We start from the raw sequence: 20,956 nt of genomic DNA, 5'->3' as shown, positions 1-20,956 counted from the left end.
TTCTGGTCCTAACCCATCCTCTTCTTTTTTTTTAAGATTTAATTTATTTATTCATGAGAGACCCACAGAGAGAGGCAGACACAGGCAGAGGGAGAAGCAGGCTCCATGCAGGGAGCCCGATGCGGGACTCAATCCCGGAACTCCAGGATCACGCCCTGGGCAGAAGGCAGGTGCTCAACTGCTGAGCTACCCAGGCGTCCCATACATGTCCTTTTCTCTAAGACTGTCTTCCAAACAGCATTTTTTGAGGGAGGAGTATATAAACCTCTAGTAGGTTGATGGTTTCATTAAAAAGGTAATCATGTATTGATCTTTTTTATTTTTAGTTCATTTATTTTTTTTTTAAGTTTTTCTTTATTTGAGAATGTGAGAGAGAGCATGAGCCAAGGGGAAGGGCAGAGAGAGAGGGAGAAGCAGAATTCCCACTGAGCAGGGAACCCGATGTGGGGCTCAATCTCAGGACCCTGAGATCATGACCTAAGCCAAAGGCAAATGCTTCACTGACTGAGCCCCCCAGGTGATCCTGTACTGATCTTTTTAAAAAAGGTATTCCGGCATCGGTGAGATGCTCTCACAGCGTATAGGAAATACTCATTTGTTTAAAACTATTGTGTTTGTCAGCTTTAAAATGTTAACGTCGAATGAAGAAGGACCCCTTAAGAAAGCCCCTGGAGAAACAAGCATGTAGCAGCCGCAGGAGCCCGGGTGTAGACAGCAGCACCTGAGGGGTGGCGCTCCAGGGCTGCCTTTGGGGATGAGAGCAGACCTCATGCAATCACGAGGCGGGATGAGGAAGCCCCCACTGGCAGCGGGCCAGGCCTAATCTGACTGAGCAAATAACAGCCAAAAGCAGTAGATTTTCAGGAGGTCAGAGATGTCCTTGGGGAGAGGAGAGGAGAGCTGCAGAGCTCGGGGAGGTGATAGGGACGTGGCCTCTGCTTGGGAAGCTCTGCCCAGTGGGGTGGGCATCAGAGCTGTGCATGGACACGGGAGCAGCGAATGTGATGTCGTTTCCACAGATGGTTGCTTCTCCAACACAAACACACGTCAGGCCTCCTGGAGAGCTGGTTGGCACAGGCTCCAGCCCCCTCCAGGCTGGGCAGCCCGGGGCATGCATTTCTCACAGGCACGCAGGCCAGACCAGGGGCGCAGGACCACATTTTGTAAGCCCCTTCTGCAAGTGGCTAGGAAATACTCCGTTTCCCAGAGTAATGTGAAAAAGCATGAGCACAGCCGGAATGGGGGGGCTTCGCTTCCAGTGCTGTCCTCAGTGTCTTGCCTCAAACAGCATGTTTATGTGTAAGTGTGTAAGGTAATCCTGATCCATCGTGTTAATCACAGCCCTTTCCTCAGTGGGGGCTGTCTTGAGAGTTTAGTCTGTGGTGCGCACACATTGCCTTTTGAGGCAATGGAAGAGTGCCATCTGCTGACAGCAACGGCATCAACAGACTCCTTTGAACTCCAGCGTGCCCACTGCCCCACCCTGGGTAGCGATTCCGCCCCAACCTGGGTAGCGATTCCCGGGGAGCCTCAGGTCTCCCCTCATAGGCGTGTGGTGCTGAGTGAAGCTGCCCTTCCGTCTGGCTTGTCACCTCTGTATGCCATCCCTGGGCCAGGGCAGGCTGAGCCCTGAAACGTGCTGGAGCCCACACATCCACCTGTGGGCCCTGGTGGCCCCCAGGCACATGGGACCTGGGGACAGACAGGCAGCTAGGAGAAGAGTGTCATTTGGAAATCAGCTGTGGTGCTGGCGCTCAGATTCCAGAATACCTTCAAAGGGCCGCAGTGTCGCAATTCTCATGGCCCAAGGACATCAGAAGCCTTTGGCCACGGCAGCTCAGATGGTTCCCGTTTGTTCTTGAGTCCAACAGCGTCAGGGCTGAAGCAGGTGGGAGAGAGCTTTCCCGGGTATGAAGTGGAGCCTGGCGTGTGGTGTGCTTGCTCAGCGAGCTGACCACCGGTGACCGTGCTGGCTGCCACAGCCTTGGTCAAGGCTCACCTCCGGGCAGGCCCACTCTCAGAGCTTTCCTGTGGGTGAGTGGACCCACCTTCTCCTCTCTGCTTGCTGCTAAGCTCTGAGCCTCACATAAGAGAGAGATTATTTCAAAGGGGTACAGCAGCAGCAACAAAATCACCAAATAAAAACCACATGCTATCTCCAATGTCACAACCTGCCTCCGATGGCTCTGGCTGTTGGCTGCCTGGGAGCTCACTCAGAAGACAGGGTGAGGAGGGGTATTGTCACGCAGACTTGGCCTCTGCATGGAAGCTGTGATGCCGCATCCTGAGGGCCTCTCCTCACCATGGGTCTGGCCTTTTCAGAGTCTCTACTGTCCTTTTACGTCTGGAAACCAGAAAGCTGATGACTCAAGTCCCTCTCGACTGGGTACCTGATGGTGATAGTTGGATCACATCAGTCTTGCATGACTTTCAGAATACTGCTTTCTTTCAAGGCTGACTATCACACACACCACAGTCTGCTAAGCCTGTTTGTCTTGGAAGCAGTTAGCGAAATTGTGGGAAGTAATTTTTTAAAAAAAACAAACCCACCCACCGTGTAGAAAGGTCCTTCTGTGCTTTCAGTGACAATACTGCATAGCATACTGCACACAGGCTCCTGAGAGTTTACGTGAGACCCATTTCTGTTTTAGAGTGTGAACCATTCTGTTTTTCTTTGCAGATTTCCCACTGTGGCAGTAAGCATTGGATTTGCTGTAAACCAAGAGGTATGCAGTGGATGGGTCCCCCAGCCAGGGCTCCTCAGCCCCCTGGGCCTGGCTTAGTATTGTCCTTCAATACTAAGGGGGTTATTGGGTTCAACCCCTATACTCCTATTTTTCTTTGTCAAGTGCCTTAATCATGACTAGTAAATCCAAGCATCTGTTTTTCAGATATGAGAAAGTAAACAAATGAAAGCTGATTTTGGGGGTTGTGGGTTTGGAGCTCTGTGGCCAGCCCATCCCCATGGTGATGGGTCCTTGTTTCCACCACACTCTTTCTGTGATGCTGCTGGAGAAACGCGGGAGGGAAAGTTCTGAGCAAATGGTCCACATTAGTGTCCCTCCAACCCCTGGGGCATGTGACCTGGTCCCACACAGAAGAAAGTCCTATTTTTGGAGGACGTTTTGAATCCCAGTCTTTCACCAGTTCTTCTTCGTCTTTCCCTGGCTGTTAGCATGAGAACACGGCTGCTTCAGGGTTCCCATTGCCCTTGCAGCTAAGCAACATCGTGGGACCTGCATAAAGGGCATTAATCAATTTAAGCAGTAATGCTTCAGAAAGCCCTCACTTCTGTGTGGTCACCACAGTTATATTTAAATAGGACTGGGGGTTCAGCATTTTCCAAAAGCAGACCTCGCCTAAGGGCACTGTTTCCTCGTCTTCCTCCTCAACACTAACATCCACTCCCTAGCATGGAGGCCGAGGGAAGTTCACACTTGTGTAAAATTACTTAGGGTGAAGATAGGTAAAAATTTTAATATCAAAATCTCATTAAGGAGTCAAATGCTCTCTTGTTTCTCTGTTAGGTGTCATTGAGACCAATTAGGAGTTGAGCTGTAAGCTCCTGGGGTGACGCTCAGCTCACAGGGCTCATGATCACATGTCCATAACTGGGCAGGGAGGACAAAAATGCTGTGGGTGGGCAAGGTCTCTGATGGCAAGGCTTGCAGCGCTAGTGGGCCTGGTGTGAGTGACTGCATGCAGGTGGGCCGGCCATGTGGAGGGTTCTCCTCACCCTTCCTTCCTGCTTCCCTCCAGGCCACCCGACCACCCCAGGGGCACAGGTCTAGAGGCCTGCCTGGTTCTAGGGGAATCCCCTTAAAGCCAGGGTGGTGGGAAGGAGGGAAGATAATTAAGCATTGCTGGAAGGCTGATCCTCCCCAGAAATAAACCCTTTTCCTACATTGTTGAGGAGTCCATTCTACTGTGGTCGATCTCACCCCAGGCCAGCTGAGACTCTCCCAAGAGGCTTGGGCTGGGTCTCTCTTCATTTTCCAGGGAGATGGAAACATGGCCAGCCCCTAGACCACACGAGGTTGCTCTCATTAACCCCGACTAGTGATGAGTGGGTAGAGGAAAGAAAAAACACATGAGAGAAGGCCGCGTTTTTTTCCCATCCTCACCTTTTAAAAATTTTTTTTTACTTGTACTGTTTCCAATTGGGAGGCTGCTGTCCACCCACTCCGTGCCGGGCACCCCTCCTTGGTGAATCACCTCCTCTCCTTGGCTCTTCTTGAGTTCTGATTCCATAAGCTTTACAGATGTATTCTTCATTCTTCACTTGTCAGCAGCTTTGAGGGTTCCTTGTGGGGATGCATGAGTCACAAGTAGCCTTCCCCAGCCCCCAAAACATAGGCTTTTCTGAAGAATTAAGCTTTTCAACAACTTTCAGTTACTAATGCTTGATTATGAGGTTAATTTTTTAAAAATATTTTATTTGTTTATTCATGAGAGACACACAGAGAGAGGAAGAAACACGGGCAGAGGGAGAAGCAGGCTCCATTCAGGGAGCTGGATGTGGGATTCGATCCCTAAACTGGGATCACGCCCTGAGCCAAAGGCAGACACTCAACCAACCACTGAGCCACCCAGGTGCCCCTTGTAAGGTTAATTTTTAATAAAGTTATATGAGTTTTAATATATGTTTAAGTATGTTATTTTCATAAAGACATGTGCTTTCATGTCCAGTTTTGAACTCAGACACTATTTTTTTCAATTCCCTTTGGAAAAGGAGTTTCCATCATATTGGTAATAACACCTCAAATCCTTCCCCTTTGAATTACTGTGTTATTTTCTGTGTCAAATAAGTGAAGCACGTTTGTTTTCCATCCTGCCCCTGCACCCCGCAGCTTGAATTTGGAGTGATTTACCACTGCACGGAGGAGCGGCTGTACACAGGCCGGAGGGGCCGGGGCGCCTTCTGCAATGGCCAGAGACTCCGGGTCTCTGGGGAGACAGGTGGGGCTTCACGCGGCTCGGCTCATTTCAGGTTGAGAAGTATGAATGGAAAATGCCCAAATCACCATTCTGGGAAGGACAGTGCTGGAAATCTCCTGCTGAGGCTTCAGTTCCTTTAGGGACATTGCGTCCCTGAGGAACTGGAAATCGAGCCAGGTCTGTGTCTCCATGTTTTTGCGGATGTGGCCAGGATCTTTAAATAGCCTCACTCTGCTTTACATGCACATCTTTAATCTTTAATGCTCAAAGAACCCCAGGCCCCAGTACACTTTGGCCTCTAACGATCCAGGGACCAGGGCAGAGTCGGAAGGCCACCTCTGCCCTCAGAGCATCCAGGTGGGTGTCAGGCATCCCAACATCAGCAGGGCAGCTCCCCCAGGAGTGTCTGGGGCTCCCTGGGTGTGGAGTGTCCGCAGTCCGCTTCAGTTTCCCTGAGAAGACGGGTGGCCCTGGGAGTGAGTCATGTAAATAAGTGATGTTTCCACATACTACAGCTGTGTCACTGTCAGTGTCATTCCTCAAGGACACCCAGTAGCTTTTATAAAGCAACTGTGGTTGTGTTAAGCTGCACATAACTACATAATATTTTGGGGGTTTGGGGGTCTTTTTTAAAAAGATTTTATTTATGTATTCATAAGAGACACAGAGAGAGAAAGAGAGAGAGAGAGAGAGAGGCAGAGACACAGGCAGAGAGAGAAGCAGGCTCCATCCATGCAGGGAGTCCGATGTGGGGCTTGATCCCGGGTCTCCAGGATCATGCCCTGGGCTGAAGGTGGTGCTAAACCGCTGAGCCACACAGGCTGCCCCATAACTACATATTGTTAACAGTAGGCCAGTTAGGTTTTTCAGTCTTTTTGGCCTTTCTTTCACACTGATTAAGTTGGGGATATTTTATCTTGTGGTGGGACAGGCACTATACTCTAGGGGCAGAAATAAAGAGCCCCAGCCTCGAAGCAGCTAGATTAGGAGAAGACTTTGAAAGCTCCTGCATCTCCATATTTGGGTCTGAAAAGGTAGAAAGCACAGTTCCTGCCAACTTCTCACTTGCACTTTTCTGCAGTGGGACCTCATGTGGTATCCTTCCCCATCATGGCTGCAGTCTGGGGTGTCCGTGCACCCTCTTTTTTCATTCTTCCTTTTCTGCCCTTTCTTCCTCCCTGGATGACGTCCACGTGCCTAGATGGCCTATGAGGCAATGAAAGGAGTAAGGTATGTCCATGCCCTCCAGGTGTGACCTGTAGTCTGGTGAGAGTGTCGCCAAGCAAGGAGCCCGGGTGGGTGGGGGACAGGGGCCCCGTGTGCCTGGAGCCAGCAGCCCGGTGCAGTGGAGAGACTGAGGAGGTTCCCTTGGGGGTCCCTGTGAGTCACCGAGCACGCCTAGTGGAAGGGGCAGGGGAAGATCACATGAGGCTTCAGACAGAGGTGGGACCAGCAGGACACACTAACCAGTTACCACTTCTGAGTCCCACAGAGATTCCAGAACAGCCTCCAGCCTTGCCCCATGCCCCCCTCTCCCAGAAATGTTTCGTTTGGCTGCATGAGAAGTAGCTTTAATTGTAGGTACTCATGCCAAGAGGTAAGCACTCAGGCCAAGTTGTGTAAGTCAGTAGTGAGAAAACATGTCATTAAACACGCTTATGTGAACTTTGCTCTATATTCCATTTGATTAGAACACTCAGCTTCATTCACACACACTTGGCTTCCTGGGCAGCTGCCTGTGTGGCTCAGACGTGCATGACAACTTCACGTCCTCCACAGGGCTCTCAGACCCACATGGGCAGGGACTTTGGGTCACCTCTGCATTTGGCCCAGCATCGGCCCTCTAGTCCCATGCCAACCCTGTCATAACTTCTGCCACACAGCTGGGCTCCCCATGTCTCTCAAATTGCCCATCTTCTGGAGCTCAGTTTTTAGAAATTCTCACTAAAAAGAGCCTGATGTGCTGTTTTCATTGCTGGATGTTTTGTACTGTGAGTTAACTAGATTTCTATGGAGACGATGGAGCAGACCCCACAGCACAGTCGATGGATGTCATGCAGACCTGGTTTCAGTCCCAGTTCTCTCACCCACCAGTGCTGGGAGCTGCTCAGTTAGCCTCCTGAACCTCTGTCCTCGTGTGGTAGGTGGGGTGATGTGAGGAGTAAACTGAGGAGTAAATGCACTTCTGCGAGAGAACGCTCAGTGATGTCCCAGGTACGTGGCATCCAATAGTGAGAGTTGTTATCAAAGGAGAAACTTCAGTCTTTGCACAAGATCACTAACCCCCATTGGTAAGATCAGGACACATTTCTAGGGGAAACAGGATACCCACCATTCATCTTTCTCTCTCCTTTCCTTGCTCCTATTACACCTTTCCCAACGGCTTCTATTCACAAGGTAAAAAGCAAATAGAGCAACCCTGGATGGGGTAAAGGATTGAGGCCAGAATTTCCTTAGTACTTTTTTCTTCGCATCCCACCATGAAGAATTTCAAACGTGTATGGTAGAAAAAGCAGTGAACCCACATGACTCACTGTGTGTCCAATATTGTCAGCTCACAGCCAGCCCTGTGTCAGCCAACCCCGCATCATCCATAGCACCACCCTATCCTCACCCTGCACTTCAGTATGGATAGCTAAAACTTACACGGATTCTTTGAAAAGCGTAACTCCAATATCAGTAACACACTGTTTTAAAAATTATCAGTTATCCCGAAAGTTAATAAATACCCAGTGTTCAGATTTCCGTTAGTCTCATCCTGTGGAAAACAGCCCTTCAAAGCCTCACTCTGAGTTCTCAGGGCTCCTGGGGGCTCCTGGGTCAGTCTTTGTTGCTCAGTGTTCTCAGTGGACACAGCTAGGAAGTTGTCTTTATTTTTTTTTTAATTTTTCTTATTCTTTTAAAGATGTTATTTATTCATGAGAGACACACACAGAGAGAGGCAGAGACACAGGCAGAGGGAGAAGCAGGTTCACTGCAGGGAGCCCCATGCCGGACTCCGTCCCCGGGCTCACACCCTGAGCCAAAGTCAGGCGCTCAACCACTGAGCCACGCAGGTGTCCCGGAAGTTGTCTTTAAATATAAAAAACATAAGTTCATACTGGGGTTTTCAGTTCATATTCATGACTACAAGGCTCTCTACTCTTTGATTTATGTCTCTTCTCCCTGTGCTGGAACCCTCTTGTGCCCTGACACTGTGAATGATAAATTCAGTAATGTCCACACAATCACTTTTCCTCTTTATCCGACAACATACACCAGTTACAGTCTCCGAATAACAGTACTAGCCCACTATCAACAAACCATTACCCAAAGCAGTTGGAAGGAGTTTTGTGTTGTTGGTCTTCTGGAGCGCTTTTCATCCTTAGCTAGTGTCCCACCAGGGTCTGGAGTCAGGATTGCTGTGAGAATCTCTGAAGTAGTTCCTTCTTCCCTTTCCTTATGCACCACTGAGAATCATCACTTAGATACGTTTGTTTCACTTTGTTTTTAATTTAGGAAGATTAGTTTTTAAAAATCTATTTAAACTGTAATTATAGAGAAGGGTACATTCTTACAAAGTCAGATCTATAAAGCAAACTGTATTTGAAGAGGTTTAGCTTCTGTTTTGTCCTTTAGTCTCCTCCTTCCCCTAGAGATTACCATCTAAAAGTGGTCATTGTTCCATTGTTTATGGGGGGGAGGATGTATGTGTATTTTAAATAAGCAGCTGGGGATTTTTTGGCTTCTATTCTCTGTTTTAGTATAATTTTTGGTATTTAGAAAGGTTTATATTTTTGCTCCAACGATTTCCTTTGTATAAAGATGTTTCCATACCATCCCTGGTCCTCTCTTTTGGGTTATTGTCTCTTGGTCCACTATCAGTATTAAGTATCAGTAATACTTAAGTTAGCTTGTAACCTCTTCTTCCCCTCTTCATATACTCCAGTATACGATGAAAGCACAATAACCTTTTACTCTCAGTTATGACAAGGCAGTTGACTAGCTCATTCTACTAGCCACACCCTCTGCTGGTTCCCTTTCCCCATTTGGATGGTTATGCTGCATGTATGTTGCCAGGGCAACCAGCCACCTGTGTGATGCTCTTGCCCTAGGACTATCAGGGCATAGTCTTGGTTCCACAAATAAATTAGATTTAATACCCCCCACCAGTACTTTATGGTGATATAGCTCCAGGCGTTTTGATTGGGTGAAGTTAAAGCTCAAGCTCATTCATTAGTACAACATTTCTCAAATTTTTTGATCTTAGGACCAACCCACTTAATACTAATGAAAAATTATTGAAGATCTCAGAAGAGCTTTTGTTTATTTAAGTTATATCTATTGGTGTTTATATTTGAAACTGAAACTGAAACTCTTAAAATACTTATTTATTTTTAAAATAAACAACTCAAAACATGTTCACATGAATAGTGTATTTTTTTAAGAGAACCATATTTTCGGGCAGCCTGGGTGCCTCAGTGGTTTAGCGCCGCCTTCGGCCCAGGGCATGATCCTGGAGACCCGGGATCAAATCCCATGTCGGGCTCCCTGCATGGAGCCTGCTTCTCCCTCTGCCTGTGTCTCTACCTCTCTCTCTCTCTCTCTTTCTCATGAATAAATAAATAAAATCTTTTAAAAAAGAGAGAGAGAGAGTGAGAGAGAACCACATTTTCCAAAACAAAATAATTTTTCATGAGTGGCCTTGTTTTACATTTTTTCCAAATCCCTATCCAATGTCTGGCTTAAGAGAGGACAACTAGATTCTCACATCTGCTTCTATATTCAATCTGTTGTAATGGGTTATCTTGTTGTGTGAAGATCTGGTCTTACATGGATAAGTAGTTGGAAGAAGGACGAGTGAGGAATATTTTAATAGACTTTTCAGATAATTGAGGATATATTTTTCTTTGATGCCAAACTCAAGAAGTGGTGGTTTCTTTTTTTTTTTTTTTTAAGGTTTTATTTATTTATTCATGAGAGACACACAGAGAGAGGCAGAGACACAGGCAGAGGAGAAGCAGGCTCCTCACTGAGAGCCGGATGTGGGACTTGATCCCAGACCCCCGGGATCAAGCCCTGAGCCAAAGGCAGACGCTGAACTGCTGAGCCACCCAGGCGCCCCAAGAAGTGGTGGTTTCTAAAAGCTTAGTCACAGTGTGAAATCTACTGACATATCAATGAATTTTTTTACTCTGTGACCATGAAATCCCTTGGGCAGTCTCTTACTTTGAATGACTCTTTTGCTCATGAATGATTTTATAACAACATGTATTGGTCATTTGGGTAATATGAGTTCACTGAGATTTTCAAGCCCTTTTAAATACTGACCTATTTCATCTTAAAATAGTAGGAAACTCATATTCATTAGTATCACCACTCTTAGGAGAAATCTTTAAGTGTTGGGAAGGTGTCAAGCTTTTGGTGGTAGATATAAGTCTTCCCAAATTCTGATTTCCACTTGAAAGCTTGAATTTTATCATTGGCAATCTCAGCCATTGAAGTAATGGGCTCACTGCTTTCATTTTCAAGAAAATGTCTTCCAGATACCCAACTCTGAATAACTATTGCTTATTAAAACCCTTCATGTGTACTTCCCATTTCATCACACAGAATACTGAAAAGAAATGAGCCTAGGTTTCAAGCCTAATATAATTAATAATTTTTGCAGCTTTTTCATTCTTAAATAAAACTGACACATTTTCCACCAGAATGTGAGTGTATCAGAGAAGACTGCATTGACCACCGGAACAGGTGGTGCCCTGCCTTGCTTTGTCTAGTCTGCACAAATGTTAGCACGGTGAAACAGGCAAATAATGCCTTAGTATTATTGTGAAAATTATTTTAAGTTCACAGATTCCTGAAAGAAGCTCAGGGACCACACTCCCAGAACTTCTATTCCAGTTGGTTTCTCAGGAAGGCTTCCTGGGAATAAAAATCATCAACATCATCATCATCATCATCCTTTTCTGCATTCTTATGTGTCCAAAGCAGTTTATCAGTGGTCTTCATACTTGGAAATCCATTCTTCTGGCAATAAAACACATAGCTCACATTTTCGTGTGTTGGCCATCTTAAATTGTCTCTGTCATCTTCTGGCACAACTATTTTGTTGAAAAGTCTGAAAACAGTTTCATTTTCTTTCCCTCATAAGGACTTCAGTTATTTGCTTGAATGCCCAAAGGATTTTTTTTCTTTTTTCTTTAGAGTACAGTCATTTTAATAGAGTAGGTCTCAATGTTGTTTGTTTTCAGTTTCCAAAGCACATCGTGGTACACCATTTCAATGTGCAATTTCAAGACTTTTTTTTTTTTTTTTTACTTTCAGAAGAGTTTTCTTGAAGTATAGTTTTTAAGTATTTCTTCATTCCCAATTTCTTTTGCTTTGTTTTTATCTTCTGGGCATTCTATTGTAAGTATGTTAGATCTTCTCTACTTATCTTTTCTATGTCAATTTTGCTTTAATCCTTTTTACCTGTTCCACCAGTTTTTTTGGTTCTCCACTTCTTTCTTTCTTTTAAAAAAGACTATTTATTTATTTATGAGAGACACACAGAGAGAGGCAGAGACACAGGTAGAGGGAGAAGCAGGTTTCCTTCTGGGAGCCTGATTCAGGACTCAATCCTAGGACCTGAGATCTTGACCTGAGCTGAAGGCAGACGCTCAACTACTGAGTCACCCAGGTGCCCCTGCCCTCCATTTCTTATAAAGCACTGTTTATGTATTCCTTGTTCCTTTGATTTAATCTTCTTTGCTGAAATATTTTCTTTTCCAATTCTTCCTGAGTTGTGTCCCTCCACTTTCTAGTTAGGCTGGGTTTTTTATGTATTCTTAATTTCTTTACTTATTTTCTTACATAACATTCCTTGTTTTGTGGACAAATCTTGCAGTTGTTGATTGATGGAGACATGTTGTTCTTCTCCTTACTCTTTTCATTTTTTTTTCCCATGTAAGTGTGTGTGGGATTCACTATCATATTTTTTAATTACTTATTTCTACTTGAAATCTGTATTCCTGAAATTGAGAGGGGTGTGTGGAAGGTTATGGGGGGGGAAGGGGGTAATTCAGGACATTTTTTTTGTGGCTTTTTCTAGTTCTAGAGTTCCCTCTTCTGTTGTTTTTGTGAAGTGTTCAAAAACTTGGCCTTAGCCTTACATATATAGATATTTTGGCTTTGTTCCCCTCCTTAACTGTTACTTGGATCTTCTCTTTGCCTCTATTATTCTTAGTAGCTATTGGTGATTTTGAGGTTCTCCTGTTCTGAGGTACAACATATGCTCAGCGTTTCTCTCTTCCTCCTGATGCCCCGTGGTCTGGTAGCTGTTGGAGGTTTGTCCTGCCCACTTGTGTTTTAGGGCTTGGATATGCCTTGTGGATATATATTTTTTGTAGATGTCTACAGTTGTGCTTTTTTTGCTCTCCTAGTTCTATTTTTATCAGAGGGGGTTTGGATAAGTTAAAAACTATGTGGCCATTACAGAGGTTTCCAGTTCTTTCCAGTTTTAAATAATACTTTTTCCCCCTCAAATTACTTGTTTTTTCCCCGCTGAGCAAGGAACCTAACACAGGACTCTACCTCAGAACCCTGGATCATGACCTGAGTTGAAGGCAGATGTTTGAGCCACCCAGGAGCCCAAATTACTTATTTTTTAAGAACAAGTTTTAAAATATTTTGAAACATTATATTGAACTGAAAGTCAAATACTATAATATTTACCATTTTATTTATTTATTTTTAAAGAGAGAGTGTGTGCACACACATGCAAGGGGTAGGCAGGGGAGAGAAAGAATCTTAAAAACAGGCTCCATGCCCAGTGCAGAGCCCAACTCGCAGCCTGATCTCACAATCCTGAGATCCTGACCTGAGCCAAAATCAAGAGTCAGATGCTTAACTGACTGAGTCACCTGGGCACCCCTAAAATTAACCGTTTTAAAGTGAGCCATTCAGTGGTTAGTACATTCACAGTGCTGCACATTTGCTTGGCTTCAAGTTCTAACCCTGTGCCCACGGAGCCCCTTTGCCCTACACTCTGTCTCTCCCCAGTCCCCCCAAAATCACCAACCTTCCACTTGTCTAGCACTTAGTTTTTATCCTAGTATTTATGTTTTTAAGTTAAATGAAACTTTTATTTTCATATGACTAGCTGTTAACGGTCCCTAAGAAGTCTGAAAGAATTAGGACATGTATGTAAAAGTGCACACTGGTGTAAGCACTGTCACAGTGGAGCTCTGTGTTCAGTAAAAGCACTTTGTGTTTATAGGGGATGTTTCCCAGACGTTAAAACATGATCGCCTCCTTTTCCATGAGTACATATTTCAGGGTATACAAATGACTTGCTTCTCTTAAGACAACATCACTCTTTGATACTTGGGATATTTTAACTTTGCTCAACCAGAAGAGTTTTCAAACTGTTGGAAATCTATTAATGGGCGACATTTTTTTTCATCCTAAAATCTGTTGAAAAAATATACAGAGATGCCCTACTTCAGGATGTATTGGATTTTTTTTTTTTTTAATGATAGTCACAGAGAGAGAGAGAGAGGCAGAGACACAGGCAGAGAGAGAAGCAGGCTCCATGCACCGGGAGCCCGACGTGGGATTCGATCCCGGGTCTCCAGGATCGCGCCCTGGGCCAAAGGCAGGCGCCAAACCGCTGCGCCACCCAGGGATCCCTGTATTGGATTTTTTATGGTGGTAAAATATCTATAACAAAATTTATCATTTAAAATGTGTAATTTAGCGGCATTAATTACATTTACAATGTTTTCCAACCATGACCATCTATTTCCAAATTTTTATCTCTCCAAATGAAGCTGTACCCATTAGGCAATAACCCCCATCCCCCCTACACACATACTCGTGAAGGCACAGAATATTTTAAATTAAAAAAATATATACATTACCAGGGCACCTGGGTGGCTCAGTGGGTTGAGCATCCATCTGACTCTTGATTTCAGCTCAAGTCATGGTCTCAGGGTCCTAGGATTGCCCCCTACCTTGGCCCCATGCTCAGTGGGGAGTATGCTTGGGATTCTTTCCCTCTCCCTCTGCCCTTCCCTCTCCCTCTGCCCTTCCCTCTGTGCTCTCTCTCTCTCTCAAATAAAAAAGTCTTTGGGACACCTGGGTGCCTCAGAAGTTAAGTGTCTGCCTTTGGCTCAGGGCATCATCCCGGTCCTGGGATCAAGTCCTACATTGGGCTCCCTGCAGAAAGCCTGCTTCTCCCTCTGCCTATGTCTCTGCCTCTGTGTGTCTCTCATGAATAAATAAATAAATCTTAAAAAAAAATAAGTAAAACTTTAAAAAATACATATGTATGTTAGCATTTGATTGAGCTAAAATATTATGGTAAATATAGCATAAGGGATCATAAATTGCAAAAATAGTGATTATGGATAACTAGAAATAATCATAAGATGTTCAGCAGAGGAGATTGTTTTATCTGTGGCAAAATGAAACCCTTAGAAAGTATTTTGCCTGTAAGTGGCAGCACTCAGGCTTCCTTTTCCCTTGTTCTTAATTTCATTGTGGGGGAAAGAATAACAGCCGATATCTAGATTGCAGTTAGAAGAAGTGGAAAGAACTGGACACAGACATATCTCTTCACAGATTTAAAAACTATGAGAAGAAAAGCTTTCTTTCACATAATCCTTGGACAAGCTTGAGTTTAAGCCTGGGCCTCACTACCTAGGCCACATGACCTCATACAGGTCACTTCTCCAGGCTTGATTTCCCCATCTGTGAAACAAGGGCAGTGCAATAGTAAAGGCAAAAGAGGAATAGAGGCATAAATGTATCATAACTGTAATGGAGGGATGGAGACATAAGTAGGAAGTGCTTAGCACTGGTCTGTGTGGAACAATTAGGAGCTTGGTGAATATTTCCTTTGTGAAATAGCCTTCACTTAGTCTGAAACTGCCTACCCTTCCTGGACTAGCCCTGCATGTAGGGGTGTCTGCTTGTCTGGGCTGGCACTCCAGGGATTTTCCTCTCCACTCACCCTACAGCCACCACATCCCTCTGATAAGGACAGATTGGGCTAGGCCTTGGCCTGAACAAGTAGTCACATTTTTTCAATGAGGTATAATTGCCATATAGCATTATGTTTCAGGTGTACAGCATCATGATTCAACATTTGTATATATTGCAAAATGACCACCATAGTAAGTCTAGATAACATCCAAGTAGTCACGTCTTATGAACCTGATTTTTAAAAAAGTAAGTGCTTATCTCCCTGTCGAAATTGCTTGGGCTTTCTAGTTCCTGGAGGGAAAATGTCAGTGTCTTCCTTAATATCCTCCCAGGGTGACTGAGATCCTGGGGCCAGGAAATGCTTTGTATGTAGGGATTATTCTCTTGATCTTAGCTCTCTGAGGGAAGCAGTCTTTAAGTATATACCATGGAGTAAGGGATAGTGTTAGGGTCTTGCAAATAGTACGGAATCATACCTTAGTGGGGAGGGGAACCATGGTCCTGCTGATACAGCTTTGGGGGGGGGGGGTGGAAAAAAAATATTGAAAGCTAAAATACACATCCTCTTTGGTTTAGAAATCCCACTTCTATCAGTCCATCCTGAAAACCACCACTATGGGTGCACAAATCTATAGAGAAAAAGAGATAGAGAAAAAGAGATAGCATTGTTTATAACAAGAGGAATTAAGGATGTTTACCTGTGGGGGGGTTGAAGAACCAGCGGCAGTTCTTCCATCACGTGGAGCAGCACGCAGTCCTCACAAGTACGGAATGGTGAAGAAGGATGTGCTTGATATGTTGTGTTATCAAAAGAGCAAGTAACGGAATGAACTGTTTTTAAAAATACAGTGTGTGGGTGTAAGGTTTGAGGTTAGCTAAGGAAATCAGAAGCAAGATCAGGCAATGTGCCCTGCCGCTTTACTTCCTTCTTCCTCCTGGGCCTCCCGGAGGGACAGCTCATCCTTTTTTAATTTGTCACTCCCCAAATTTCAGTATGTTATCTTTCAAGGATGTTTTAAACGAAAATATTGATCATTCAGAATTCACCCCCCTCCACGAAAATAGTGTCATCCTTAGTGATTAGATTCTTACACTAGCCACCCAAATTCTACTTGCCTCAAACGTGCCTCTCATACATTTAAAAATATTACTAATTGAAGAAATCAACCCAAACAGGAAGACTCTTAGCAAAGTTTCCTTAGTGCTGGTGTCTGAAGGAAAGTACTCGTGGCTTTTTCAGTGATTATTTATTGAGCCCTCACCCCCACCCTCCACCCCCAGCCCCCGCTTCTGTTGAGGTCAGTTTCCTCAGGGGCCTTCCTTCCCTCTGCCTCCACCCCCCTCCCCGGGATAAATACCTTCTGGGTTTTGCAGTCCAGAGAGGGAATTAGGAGGGAGCTGGGGCAGTGACCTGTGCCCTGAGATATGAAGCAGTCGCCCTGCGACCCCTGCTGTAGGCAGAGCCCCTTGCCTGCTCCCTGGACAGGCAGGAGACACGTCATTAGCTAGGCCATGGTGCTGCTGTGCCAGGCAGGGAGTGGTCCACACCTTGTCTCCTGGGCACAGGACCTATGGTGGGGAGCCAAGCGATTTTCAGAAAGTGGTTTATTATTTTTTTAAAGATTTTATTTATTTATTTATGAGAAACACAGAGAAAGAGGAGGCAGAGACACAGGCAGAGGGAGAAGCAGGCTCCATGCGGGGAGCCCGATGTGGGACTTGATCCTGTAACCCCAGAATCACACCCTGAACTGAAGGCTGGCTGATGCTCATGCGCTGAGCCACTCAGGTGTCCCGGTAGTGTTTAAAGTAGAAAATGAAAGCCTCTCGCATAAGAAAAGGGGGAATGGATATAGATTCTGTCTGAGAGGAGATGGCCCCCTCATGGTCATCCAGCCCCTCGGGGAAAGACTTTGCAGGTGTTGACATAGCATGGGCCCCTTGAGTGGCATAACTTGTGGAGTGTTTCCTCCAGTTCATGGAGGGCCTTCCTTCTGTCATCTGAACACCGTGGTGTGGCTGACTGCTCAACCAGAAGGCCTGACAAGACATGACAGGATAAGTGTGGTTGTGTTTGGGCGGGTAGCAAAGACAAACCGCCTGTGAGTCAGGTGCGGGAAGGGAGCTCAGGCATGTCCACTGGCACCCTTGGGCCAGCTCCCTGCTCCTGTCCTGGAACCGAGTGCTTGGCCTGACCTGCCCGCCACTCACACTGAGGTGGCCACACCGCCACGGTATTGGGGTCACTCCTGACAACTCCCTTTCCAAAGTCTCCTTTAAAAGTTGCTTTCTCTGCAGGGATATTTCCATCTTCATGATCGTAGCAGTTAGAGAAAGGTTTTTAGGTTTTTTTGTTTTTTAAGATTTATGTATTTGAGAGAGCGAGAAACCCAAGCTGACTCCACACTGAGCAGGGAGCCCGATGTGGGGCTGGATCTCACAACCCTGAGATCAGACCTGAGCTGAAACCAAGAGTCGCACACTTAAGCAACTGTGCCCCCAACAGGCCCCTAGAGAAAGGTTTTTAAAGACAGATTTCTAAGATGAGGCTTTTTTGGTCTTTCACACATGTGGGTGGTCCCAGTTTGGAGTCATTTTGTTTTTATTTATTTTTATTTGTTTTTATTTATGACTGATGATGATTTTCACTAGCCACCTGACTCTTCCAGGTTCTTCAATGCTAACTATCCCTGAAAAGAAAGAGAACTGAGAATCTGCTCCCTCTGAAATCTGAAACAGAAAGCAGCCTTAAAGGAATGAGGATGGAATAGTCAGGTGCAGGATTTGTTGACTTCTCTTTACCGTGTCCTTACGTTTTAACACAGCTGTCAGAAGAACTTCCTAACATAAACCTCTCAACAGATGGTGCTCGTTCTGAGTGGATAGGAGAGGCCAATACCTGAGGTTTGCTTCACAGGGTAACCTGACTATTCAGTTAGAACCGAGACTTGATTTTCCTGATCACGGGGTATTCTTTCTACTACAGATATCTCCAAGGCCTTGGTTCTAACGGAAATTGGCCCCAAACGTGACCCAGCCACTCTGAAATTGTTCCTCAGCAACATGGAGAGGTTACTGCATGCCAAAGCTCATGGGTATGACTTCTCAGTTCCTGGGACACCCCGGAGCCAAAAAGGAAAGTGCCAAACACACAGGCTTGCTCTCAGCTCCCCCAAGGAAAGAGGAGAAGATCCCATGGGAGGGGTGATGGCCCACCGGTGCCCCATGTGGAGGCTGGGAGAGCCAAGTGATGTTCATAGGCCGATGTGCTACCTCATGCATCCAGCTGTTAGGAAACAGATGGGGGCTTTTGTTCTTTTCCAAGCAGCGCTTCCAGAATCCAAGTGATGGATCTTCAGGCACCCAACCAGTGAATCCTGTGTGGACTTAGAACCCTTCATAAATGACATCACTCCAGCAAACATTTAGGAAAAATAAATCCAAATCCAAGTGGACCTGCCCTCATCTCCCACCCTTCCTAGGTCTATGCTATACTAGCCACATGAGGTGATTTAAGTTTACATTAAAGTTTAGTAGAGTTAAGACTTGAGTTCTTCAGTTGCAATAGCCACATTCCAAGTGCCCAACAGCAACCAGTGGCTAGTAACTTCCATGGTGCAGAACGTTTCTATCCTCACAGAAAGTTCTCTTGGATGGTGCTGCTCTGCACCCCAGATCTTGAATCTAGAGCTTATTAGAGAAGCCCTGTGGCTCATTTTTAATGACCAGGAATGTCTAGTAGAGGGGTGATGTTGGATGATGTCAGCTATTTAAGAGAAATCTGGCTTGCACACAGTGCCACTCACAGGAATGTTTGCCCTCTTCCCTCTCCTCCAGGGTCCGAGTGATCGGGAGCTCCACCTTGGCGCTCTGCCACCTGGCCTCGGGGGCCGCGGATGCCTATTACCAGTTTGGCCTGCACTGCTGGGACCTGGCTGCTGCCACAGTCATCATTAGAGAAGCAGGCGGCATTGTGATGGATACCTCGGGTGAGCCCCTCTGACCTTCGGACTGTTGTCCATCCCCAGGGGAATGACAACAGAGACTAGACCCCGTAATGCCACCAGAACCAACGTCCCCCAGTTCCAGACCCCGCAATACCACCAGACCCAACGTCCCCAGTCCAGACCCCGCAATACCACCAGACCCAATGTCCCCCAGTCCAGACCTGGTAATACCACCAGACCCAGCATCTCCCAGTCCAGACCCAGTAATACCACCAGACCCAACGTCCCCAGTCCAGACCTGGTAATACCACCAGACCCAACATCCCCCAGTCCAGACCCAGTAATATCACTAGTTGCAATGTCCCCCAGACTAGATCAAGTAACACCACCAGACTCAATGTCCCCCCTAGTTCCTCAGAGTCTGTTGATGAAAGACCATGTGAGGACATTGGGAAAACAGGGGGCCAGTGCTTTCTCAGCTTTCCTGCCTTCCTATTCTATGCCTCTAGGCTGGAAAATAGACCCCAGGATCAGGATATGGCCAGAGAGTAGCAACACCACCACTGTACACTTGCATAACATTTGACAGACTTCTAGAATACACATTGTGACCACCAAATCCTGTGAGATGAAGGGGAAGATAGCACCCCTCACACCCTATAGCCCAGCATGGGGTCAGTGTGGTCAGCATGGTGTACAACACAAGCACTCTGTGACCATTTAAGAGAATGGACCCATAAAGGTGACCTGACCACTTCTACTTCAAAGTCATCATGTCCCAGTGACTGACCCCCCTGGGGGGAGAATCCCGTAGCATATCTGCCCCCCCATAACTCTGCTTAGCTTCAGGCAGACCTCTCATCTAATATTTAGGAACAAGTAGTCTAAGACCAGGTGAATCTTTTTAGATCCCATTGTCTAGCTTTTTAGTCACAACTTGTTAGGCAGCCTACATCGGGTCACTGTTCAGATGGGCCCCACCCAGACCTGCTCAGTTGGGACTTCCATCACATGGGGTCCCCGGTGCCACCCAGGCAGCAGGTGTCTGAGAACTCCTCTCCCCTATATCTTGGTCTAACTGATCCTGTGAACCTCAGTCCTGATGGCTAGACCTCAGCCTATATCCCAGCACAGCCTCGACTGCGCTCTTTCGCTCTTGTGGGAGCAGCAGAGTGGAGGCTGAGAGGCCACGCCCGCACTTCGGCCAGGCTCACACCTAGACCTCACCCTTTGGTCCCACCTCCAGCCTGTCCCAGGAGTTTGTTTTCCTTGGAATGTGTGTGTGCCCAGTCCTCATTCAGGACTGTTCTGGCCTCTCCAGTAACTCAGGTGCCCTCTGTTCTCTGTCCTCAGGCGGACCTCTCGACCTCATGTCTTGCAGAGTGGTTGCTGCGGGCACCCGAGAAATGGCGACACTCATAGCTCAGGCCTTGCAAACAATTAACTATGGGCGGGATGATGAGAAGTGAAAGGGAGCAAAGGGGCCGAGAACTGCGACCCAAGGCCTGGGCCTTCCTGGGACTGTGGGGGCTGGTGGCAAGCCCCAGGGACGAAGCTGCCTCTAGCAGCCTGCACACGTCATGCGTCTCTGACCACCGCCAGAGGGAGGTGTTATGCTCAAGCATGTGGCTTTCTGGGTAAATCCACATCTTTCACCGGGACTCGGTGTTTAGCTGGTGTCTCTTCTTGATCTCACATAGCCTTTGTCAGGTTAGTACCAGTTCTTCTGTCAGGGCCAAGACCCGAATCTTGTATGGTGTACGTATCGAAAATTCAGTCTCAACTTTTTTTCCTCCAGAATGCAAATCTCAGGTAATAAGGCTTTAGAACTGCTGATAAAGCGGACTTGTTCTCAGGCCCTCCCCCACGGTACTTCAGAATGCAATAAATCAAAATAATGGCACTCTGCTTATCTGTTTCCCTCCATGAGTGTGTCACCTCTTCCCCAAATGACCCACAACCCTCCACAGCTGTAGTTGCAGGCTCTTGGGGAAAGTTCTCATATTAAAGCCCAAGTTGGCAGTGTTTGCTGTCTGCTGCCTTTGGTAAGCACTGTGAAAACTATTTCAGTAATTATCATGTGTGTGTTAGTAGGTAAAGTATGGCATATGAAAATTTTAGGA

The 20,956-nt window shown here is 46.2% G+C and overlaps 1 protein-coding gene across 2 annotated transcripts in view; it reads left to right on the top strand.

Moving 5' to 3' along the window:
- IMPA2 (inositol monophosphatase 2) overlaps positions 1-20,736 on the top strand; it is a 45,177-nt gene extending 24,441 nt beyond the window's left edge. For both annotated transcript variants that reach the window (XM_072734865.1, XM_026005981.2), the window contains exons 4-8: positions 2,681-2,726; positions 4,851-4,959; positions 17,873-17,981; positions 18,724-18,875; positions 20,187-20,736. In XM_072734865.1, coding sequence (XP_072590966.1) covers positions 2,681-2,726; positions 4,851-4,959; positions 17,873-17,981; positions 18,724-18,875; positions 20,187-20,302 — 532 coding nt within the window. In that variant the 3' untranslated portion in view covers positions 20,303-20,736. The remainder of the gene's footprint in view (positions 1-2,680; positions 2,727-4,850; positions 4,960-17,872; positions 17,982-18,723; positions 18,876-20,186) is intronic.
- Positions 20,737-20,956: the final 220 nt, after the last annotated feature.

Source organism: Vulpes vulpes, chromosome 13 (assembly GCF_048418805.1).
Source record: "Vulpes vulpes isolate BD-2025 chromosome 13, VulVul3, whole genome shotgun sequence".
Lineage (NCBI taxonomy): Eukaryota > Metazoa > Chordata > Mammalia > Carnivora > Canidae > Vulpes > Vulpes vulpes.
Note: the sequence above shows the minus strand (reverse complement) of the source record. Positions and strands in the feature narration are given on the sequence as shown.